Source organism: Physeter macrocephalus, chromosome 7, assembly GCF_002837175.3.
Source record: "Physeter macrocephalus isolate SW-GA chromosome 7, ASM283717v5, whole genome shotgun sequence".
In the NCBI taxonomy this organism is placed as follows: domain Eukaryota; kingdom Metazoa; phylum Chordata; class Mammalia; order Artiodactyla; family Physeteridae; genus Physeter; species Physeter macrocephalus.
In genome coordinates, this window is record NC_041220.1 from 5,068,032 (window position 1) to 5,078,294 (window position 10,263).

At 37.3% G+C, this 10,263-nt stretch overlaps 1 protein-coding gene across 3 annotated transcripts in view; it reads right to left on the minus strand.

Moving 5' to 3' along the window:
- FSTL5 (follistatin like 5) overlaps nt 1–10,263 on the minus strand; it is a 786,036-nt gene that overhangs the window by 66,310 nt on the left and 709,463 nt on the right. For all 3 annotated transcript variants that reach the window (XM_024126648.1, XM_024126650.1, XM_024126649.1), the window contains one exon: nt 3,466–3,573. In XM_024126648.1, the coding sequence (XP_023982416.1) occupies nt 3,466–3,573 (108 nt within the window). The remainder of the gene's footprint in view (nt 1–3,465; nt 3,574–10,263) is intronic.

Here is a 10,263-nt window from a genome sequence, read left to right on the forward strand (position 1 = left end):
TCGTAGTTCATTAAAGAAAAGATCACTACATTTAAGCTCTTTAATCCCTTATATCCCATTTTGCATGAAATTCAGTTCTTTCTTCTGATTTCTCACACCTTCACAGCTGTCCTACTGTCCCTGCTGCACAACCATTGTTCTGTGTTAGCTTTTTAACGTATTTTCCTGCCTTTATTTTACCCCTTTTAAATCTTTTCTACATATGGGCACCAAATCAAACTTCTTAAACTTTTGACTGCCTGAGTTAAATAGACTTTCTTCCCTCAAAACTGAGTGTCTTCCTTTGGTTTTTAGGACAGAAGGAGATAGCATTTTTAGTTTTAGATTTTTTTTTACCCTCAAAAGTTAATTTTTGTTCATTGCAATGAGCATAATTTCATTGAGTTACTTTGGGAATTGCCAAGTTCAAGAAAATAGAGTAATTATTATAATAGTCAAGAAAGGCTCAGTCATGTTACAGTCACAAACCAAAACAAAGCAGAAACAAATCTTTACTTCTTTACTACTTACTTCTTTATTTTTTAATAATAAATATTTTTGTTTCATACGTCTTACTTTCCTAGAGGGCTTTGGCAGGATAGCTATTGTTTTTAGTGTTTTTAATTCCGTTTTCCATGCGGAAAGAGCAGCCAACTACCGTGAATGTTTCCATTCATGAAAGACCTCTTCTGCCAAAACTAATCGTATGGCCTCACCCAACCAAAAGAAGCAACCCCCCCCCCCCCGCCACCATGTGCCCAGAGGACGAGAGAACCAAAGTATGTGATAACGCTTTAAAGACACTCTACCTATTTTATTAATGAGTAAGAGTGAGAAAATCCTCACTGGATTTTAGCCGTTCATAATTATGCCTATAAGACTTTAATAAAACTCAACAGGGGTAATAACAATGGAACTCTCCAAATTTTCTTCCCTTTAGATTGTACAGAGGTACATAATTCTCAAGCTGCATGTACGTGTATTTGAAATGAATAATAATACTTACACTGACAGTAGCAATATTAATACTGACTGAGAGCTTGCTATGGGCCAGGTAACACTTAAACAACGCTATAATGTGTGCATTGCATCCCAAACTTACTGACGCAAAAATATTTCATGCCACTGAAGGCAGATTAACTGGACCTCTCTTCTGCGCTTGGCACCGTCCTAGGTTGTAAAAAATACAAAACCACTTGCCCAGGTCCCCTCAGTCTGGACTTTGATGGGTTGAGGTCCTTCTCGCTGCTGGAATTGAGCAGGGAGTGGTGAATTGCCAGGTTTGGGACTGAGCTCACTGAAGGACACAGATTGATCTGTGATGCACTTCAATCAATAAGCCCAATCTTGCCACAATTCTGAACTCATTTCTAACAGCATCCTGCTGCTGGCCTGTCTTTATGTGATGCCTGCTGCAAACCCAGAGCTGCTACCTCCCACTGTCACCCCATCTGGCTGGGTCCTACTTCCTGGCCAATGGAAGACTGCAAAGGCTTTATTCCAAGTTGTTTCCTGGGGATATTTTCTTCTCTAATTGTTGTGCATTTACAAGACATTACATACAGATTGCAAAACTGTGCAGATGACAGACTAATGAGTTTTAGATTTTTACAGAATTTCTTAAGCTTTCATAAGACATAAGTGCCCTTTAAAAAGAAAAACATACTATGATAAATATTCAGACTTCATCTGAGAACACTAGATGGAAAATCACTGTCTTAAATACCTAAAATTATGACAGTTTATGGATATTAATTAATTAATTATAAATGTCACAGAAAATAATACATATTGATTTCATAATCGACAAAGATGTACAGATTTAATTATACTCAACAGGAAAACACAAAGGAGGGCTTTCAGACCCTTGATAAAATGTTTTGCACCTTCAAGGGTAAGAGGGTTCCATTATAAGATATAACACATTAGGGCTAAAAAGTTACTTCCTACCCCTCAAGACCTGGCATCAATCTCTCTTCCCAGTCTAATCTTTCACCATCATGGCACAGGGACACTCCAGCAAAAATGAGAGCTTGACCGTATTTTGGGTTTCAGTTCAATTTCTCTAGAGGAAAATCTGTTCCCCTTTCAAACAAATCTCAAATCCCATTTATTTTGAAGATATTTTCTGGTAATCCTGTTGGGAGACAATTATCCATAAATATCTTGACGTTTCCACAGTCAGGTCTTTCTGAGCAAAAAAGTATGCCACCTTGGTTAAAGGATGATGGTGCAGCAAAAATGCCTTTGGAAGCTAGAGATAGAGTATTTCTCCTGAGAGATTTAGAGACTTAATTCCTCTGAGCCAATTACTGAGGTGCCAGGGTACTGACCTTCCCCCCTCCTCTCCCTGGAGAAGATTTGCATGCTTTCCAGACTAATAATCTCTTCTCTCTCACATGAGATGGTGGGTTGAGGTGCCAGCAGCCTAAAATAACTTAGAGACACATGATTCCAGGCTCCTCCTGCAGTAGGACTGTGCTGGTCATGAAGGGTGACACTAGCCTCTCACCACATCACCCCATAGGGGTTGGGGCCAGAGAATAAATACTAACAGGCTACATGGGTAAGAAACGGTCTGTTCTCTGATCCAGAGACCCTGTGTTTCCTGTCAGTCTGTCTATCATCTATGATCTATCTATCTATCTGTCTATCAATCTATCACCTATTTATCATCTATCTGTCTTATACATACATAAACACACACACACACTCTTCATGTAAATAAGTCTTGTTGTATGTCGTATTTTAAGAGTAATTCTCAGTTCTTACATTTTATTTTGTATTTTCAGATGTGAAGCTAACCTTTCACTTCCACCCACCAAGTATTTTAAAAATTCACTAAATCTTATTAGCATAATTTTTATTAGACATTCAGAGAAAAGAACCTGTTTTTAGATGGCTGGACAATGTGTGGGAAGTTTCTCATCAACTCTACAGATAGTCACTGTCAAAATGTGTATATATGTATATATACCTCTATCTGTCAATTTCTCATGTAAACAATTTAAAACATAAGCAAATTTCACAAAAATGACAGTATATATTCCCAATCAGAAATGAACCTGCACTCAGATAGTAAAGTACTATGTGTTTGGAGAATGCCGGGGACCTGCTTTGAGACTCTGTCTAACTCTCCTGGTCTCTATCTCACAGGACCCACCCTCCAGGCTCCATTGAAAAGAGACGAAAACAAGAAAATTCGCATGAAAATTCGAGGGAGGTGGGAAACGTAAATCATAATATTTTTTTCTTAATGGCTTCAGCTTTGTCATCGTAGGCTATTCTTTTTGCATATAAATCTAATGTTTGGAACGTCTGAACTAAAATATTGTCCAAGCAAAAAAGTACTTGAGAATCAACATTTTTTTCCCTTACTGTGAAGATCTAGGTGGAAGAATATCATTGTTAAATGGTTATGTGTCCAATTAGATAGTGAAAGGTTTAAAGATCATTATTTTCTCAAATATACTGAAATGTACTTACCTGTAGCGTTGGAGAAGTCTTTTCCATGGTACCCCAGCTTAGCACCCAGACCTGATCATGTGATTTGTCGTAGTGTAATTTAACAGGGACGGGATCTGTGCTTACTGCCTGTAATAGATAGAAGTTGAAAAAGTTTTCAGACTGAAATATTAGTTTAAAACTAGGCCAAAAATTATAGAAAAATCCAAGAGTTTAGATGTCAGATTAAAAATGTATGTTGCCAATTATCTAATTTTCTAAACCTTTATTTGATTAATTTGGAAATATGATACTTTACTCAAATATATTTTTGCACAATTTTATATAGTCTTACATTCATTCATTACCTAGGCAAATTGTGTTTAATGGAGAATCTATTTAGAAACTCAAGATATAAATGATTAATATGTGCATTTTAATCAACTGTTGAGTACAGGTAAGAACAATATGTATACTATTAGATTTTTCTATCCCACTGCTGGTTATGGGATTTGACCATTTATAATGCTAAAATGCCAACAATCTGATATATAGTTGTAACTCTAATAACAGATTACCTAATTTAGTTTCCTTAATGAGAAGTCTAAAGCCACAGAGAAAGAAGAAGCAATTTTTTGTATCGTACTTGATATGGTAAATGTATTTTTCTGCTAATATTTATAATATCTAGCATTTACTGAAAACAAAACTTCCAAAACACACATTGCTGCCAGAAAGTTATTTCACTCACCTTAATTCCAAGCTATTTATATCATAAGCTAATACCTTTTTGAAGTAATTTCCTGTAATATTAATAGTTACACATTTTCTAATTTAATAACATAGAACAAATTGTTTTCAATAAAACAACCTTTATCCAATATTGAAAACATTTCTTTCCAAGCTCTATTGAATATCCTTAGAGAACTTCCCAAGTCCTAGTTTATAATGTAATTCTCTTCTCAGTGGATTAAATGTAAACTATAGTTGTAGTTGAATATATAGAGATTCATATTTTAACTAACACTTTGGCAATTTAGTCTTACTAAAATATTTCTTTTCTGAAATCTTGCCCTATATTTTATCTATTTAAAATTCTCAATATTCTTGGATTAGAATTAATTACTGTATTTCTGAAAAGACCTATTTAAGCGTTTCTGTATTAGTGTCCTCACCCCTTTCTTTCTGGCTAACAGAGCCACGATAACATTTTGGGCTCAGGTGGGCAGTGATGTTCTCAGGGAAGGTAGCCTCCCTGAGGACCAGCAGAGATTTAAGCCAATGACTAATCCGATTCCCCTTTGACAAGTGTGAAATTTCCCAGACTCTCTAGAGGTGACGGGTAGTCACATGGCATATCCTAGTTTACACATTGTGAAGATTAAGGTGATGAATGATTTCTGAGAGTGAAGCATTTCCATCAAAAGAGACAATAGCAGGAGGAGACTTCCACGCATCACACTTTCTCCTTCTTCCTGCTTTGAATGCTGTCAGATGAGGATATTAAGCCTCAATTTCTAAAGCCATTTTGAGGTCATGAAACAATAAGCTTAAGAAGGAAAAACTACCACTTTGAGGATTTAGCAGGAGAAATATGAAAGGAGACTGAATTCTCCACGATAGTCTTGAATTGCTGCACAAACCTAAAATAACTATCCCGAGACTTGATGTTATTTGGGATAACTATATGGTTCTATTGCTTGAGGAATAGCGGGTCTGGTATTTGGTGAATCGTACTCAAGTGAATGCCAGATGTTTCATTTTGATTCTTCATGTACTGATCAATAATTTCAACGGGTATATAGCAAAAGAGCCATCATTAATCATTACACTAATAATAAAGCAGTAAGATTCCTTTGATTTTTCATATTTTTCCCTTTATATGTTAAACCTGATCTATGTATGATTATAATAGCCTATTTTGCATGCAACTTAAAATGGAATAATCTTTAGGCATTTAAAATGTTAAAGATAATTCAATAGGCAACAAAAGCAGCAATAACAAAAAGACCTCACTGTTAATCAATTGTTAGGATATGGATATAAAAATAGCAAAGATCCTTAGATAACTTTATAAAGTAGGGAACAATTTGAATAAAAATTTTCAGTTTGCCCACTCTCAAAAATTTCTTTTCATTTGGCCCTTCATAAATATTATCTTGTAAGGACATACCACAATCCATAGGTTCTGTTAATGTCCCCATAAAATGTGATAAGAAAACTGAGACACTTATCTTAGCAGTAGTCATCCAGCCAGTGAACAGCAAGCCTGGGATTTGGGTCTGTGTTCTTTCCCAAAGTGGGAACCTCCCTACCTATGAAAGACCATTCCTCCTAGGTGACAGTTTCATTCCTGACAATGTGTGGATATGTTGCCCTCTTATTTATGCTTCATAGATAAGAAACATTCTTTTGGGTTTTTTTCTTTTGGAGGGTGAAGAGAAACCCATGGGACCCAAGTATATGCAATATCATTTGTATAAACAGTACAATCCCAGAGGAGAATCACTGAGAGGCAGTATACACCATGCTTATGAGCATGTATTCTGAAGCTGACTTCAAATCTTAGTGTCTTCACTTAAATTTAAGTAATAATAATAATAACTTGGGAACTTACGAATGCTTTCTGTGGCTCAGTTTCCTTTATAATAAAATGGAGACAGTAATAACACCTACTTCAAAGGGTCATTGTAAATATTGGGTGAGGTAGTAAATATAAAGTGCTCAGGTATGCCTGATGAATGTTAAACATGATGGAAATACCGCTGCTCCTACTATTAGAAAAACTAACTGAACTAGAGTATTTTCATGACAGCATTATAGTGTTTTAGAGATGTAATGCCCTTATTTAGCAAATGAAGAAACTAGAAGAGGTTATTTACTTTAATAATCACAGTCTCTCTCCTGGAAGAGTTTATAGGTGAGAGGGTGAACGAAGAATTTAAAATAACTTGATGCGTGTCACAAAATAAAAAATAAGGGCCAAATGCCTTGGAAGCTCAGAGGAAGAAGTACAGAGCAAGATGAGGGAGAAGAGGAATTGATGCTTTAATTGAGCCTTAAAGTATAAACATTTTCTTTTATAAATGGCAGGACAGAGACAATTTTTTATTTATCTTAATTTTTTTAATTGGGGTATATTTGCTTTACAATGTTGTGTTAGTTTATGCTGTACAAAAGAGTGAATCAGCTCTATGTATACCTATATCCCCTCCCTCTTGCGTCTCCCTTCCACCCCTCCTATCCCACCCCGCTAGGTCACCACAGAGCACCGAGCTGAGCTCCCTGTGCTACACAGCAGGTCCCCACTGGCTATCAATTTGACACATGGTAGTGTATTTTTTAAAGTTAAGTTATGAGAATATATTCCAGGAGGTGTCAGAAGGCAGTTCACAATTAAATTCCTTCAAATACGTGAAGATATACGTTTCTGAGGGAAGAAAATATCAATTTTCCAAACAACTTCAGAATTTGAAAGGAAAAATCTATTTACAAGTTTTCAAGTGTGCAGATACAACACGTTTTAAGGAGGAAATGCTGACATGGTTTTCAGCAAGGAAATCATACAACAATGACAAAAATATGTGCAAAAACCATAGTCAGGATCATCTTTCCATCACCCAATTTTCAGTCCAAACCCAGAAATTTTCCTACTTAAATGGCCAACGTTTGAAAGGGATAAATTACAGGTGTTGACTTTTATAAAAATATCTGCTGGTCTACTTTGGAAATTACTCTAAACGTTCAATTTAGACCATTAGCTTCTGAAAAAGAGAAAGGCACTATATTTGACACACACAAGAAATTCTTGACACAAGTAAGCCTGTAAGCCTGTGTTATAAAACAGATCTTATTTTTGAAAAAGACTGTATAGAGTCTATTATCCTTAATGGTCCTCTTTCTCCTCTACTTCCCATCCTCATGCCCTAGCTGGATCTGCCTTCCAAACGCTGAGCCCTTTGCAGCTCCTGCCCTGCTCAGACCACACAGGGGGCCTCTATCACCTCCAAACTCATCTCCTGGTTTCCACCTTTCAACTTTCTACTCGTCCACTTTCTCGACAGATTTGTCAGAGTGATTTGTTTTGTTTTCTTTTCTGGTGAGCATTAGGCAGATCACGGCACCAATTTGCTGAAAACACAATGTCTTCTCATTTCCCTCAGAGTAAAAGCCAAAAGCCCTTATAATGACCTGTCGCTCCTAGTCTCCTTTCTCAGATCCTTCACCCTCCAGGCTCCCCCCGATGGCTCCAATCCAGATGCTCTGGCTTCCTTGCTGTTCATCCAACATGCCGATCACACTTCTCCGTTTTGGAGGCTTTTCCCCAGAACCAACCGCCTCCCCCAGATAACCCAGTGTCTACTTCTTGGACACCTTTGCTGAGAACTCACCTTGTGGGTGAGGCCAGCATGACCGCTCTATTTAATACTGTAACCAGCCTGCCCTTCCTCTTTAACTTTCCCAATCCCACCTGGTCTGCTCTGCCATTTTACCTTTTCCAGTGGCACTGACCACTTTCCATATTGTAGAATTTACATATCATTTTAGTATTCTTATTTTTTGTTGTTTGTCTCTATCCAGTGGGCTCTAGGCTCCAAGAAGGCAGGCCTTTTGTGTTTGTTTAGCTCAATGGTATCACATATGCACTTAGAACAGTACCTTGTAAATTGTAGTATTCAATATATAACTAATGAACATCTACTTCATTGGGAAAAGCAAATTGCAAAATTGAACAACATGACAAAAGGCATTATAATTAAGATCATGATTATTACTTTATATAACAAAAACAACTACACTCTGCACTAGGCTTGTTATGAACAAAGTTTTTCTCGAAATATTTTACAAATACAAATTATTTTTTAAATCTTCTTGACAGTTGTTTTGTTGACGTGTGCACTACTGATATTTGTATAGATAAAAGTAAACAAAAGACTAAGGGTACCAATGTCCATCCCTACAGACTATAAAATTCCCACTCTCCTCTCAAGAAAACTTCATGCCCCCCATCCAATATACAGATAAATTCAGGTCTCCAACTTTGGTCCATATGTTAAATATTTATAAAATGTAATATGATTTTTTTAAAATAAAAATAAACAATGTCTTGGGATTCCCTTCCCACAACTACTCATCTTTCATTGCCCTTGGTCATTGCATACATTTCGTTTGGAGACCATTAGTGTAAATATTTTTTGTTTCTGCAGCCATCGAGTATTTATCAAGAAAAACGATGTCAATCAATATGTAATGTTCAAGAATATGTGATTGGGAAAAAGCATTGCACATATGCTTATCTTTCACCTCAAAATTACCTTATGTGCATAGAATGCTCAATTAGTACTTAGTATAATTTGCATTTGACTACCAATATTATTTTGCTAGAAAAATTGTTTTCAAACTTTGCCTTGAGAAGCTTACAGAAATGAGCCTTATTCACAGCAGGTGCTTTGAACCCCCCCATAATAGAACAAAGGGGCTCACTTTTGATCTATTGAATGATTCTGTGAGACTTTGTTTAAATAAAATTTCCTGATACTATAGTCTGGAAATTTCTCTCCATCCCATAAACACTGTAATTTTCTGTACCCAGTAGCCTTTGCTTGGCCTGGTGATATTCAGATAATTAAGCCACAATCCTTCTTCCAATGATTTATTGATTTATGAGACATATTCAGAAGTATCTTTCAAATAACTTAATATTTTATCATTGTAATTAATAGTAGTCTAAATATTCAGATCCTAGAATCATATTTCTTATTTTCCCATGTAAGTACCATTTTCAGTGTTATATTATCATGATGAATTATCTTCTTATCCTATTCCTTTGTAAAAATGTGTAAAATATACTATATAATGTAATAACAAAAAGTTTTTATCTGTTGTAGCTTTATAAAGATATTGATATTTTTTCTTTAATATTTTAAAACATTGTTTCAAACATTGGATAAGCATACAATTTGCTTATAGTATGAGTTCTTTTTTTTTTCTTTGTAGATCTATAAATTTTAACTCCCTCATAATCCCAACATACCTACTGTGATACAAATTTATCAGTATTGGAGACCTTCAAGATGGCGAAGGAGTATGACGTGGAGACCACCTTCCTCCCCACAAATACATCAGAAATACATCTCCATGTGGAACAACTCCTACAGAACACCTACTGAATGCTGGCAGAAGACCTCAGACCTCCCAAAAGGCAAGAAACTCCCCACAGACCTGGGGAGGGCAAAAGAAAAAAGAAAACACAGGCGGGGGCTGGGAGCTGAGGCTCGGGCTTCGGACGGAAGCCCGGAGAGGACTGGGGTTGGCGGCGTGAACACAGCCTGAAGGGGTTAGTGCGCCACGGCTGGCCGGGAGGGAATCCGGGAAAAGGTCTGGAGCTGCCGAAGAGGCCCCCACAGACCTGGGGAGGGCAAAAGAAAAAAGAAAACACAGAGACAAAAGAATAGGGACAGAACCTGCACCAGTGGGAGGGAGCGGTGAAGGAGGAAAGGTTTCCACATACTAGGAGCCCCTTCGACATCTACATGTGGAACAACTCCTACAGAACACCTACTGAATGCTGGCAGAAGACCTCAGACCTCCCAAAAGGCAAGAAACTCCCCACAGACCTGGGGAGGGCAAAAGAAAAAAGAAAACACAGAGACAAAAGAATAGGGACAGAACCTGCACCAGCGGGAGGGAGCCGTGAAGGAGGAAAGGTTCCCACATACTAGGAGCCCCTTCGCGGGCGGAGACTGCGGGTGGCGGAGGGGGGAGCTTCGGAGCCACGGAGGAGAGCGCAGCCACAGGGGTGCGGAGGGCAAAGCGGAGAGATTCCCTCACAGAGGATCG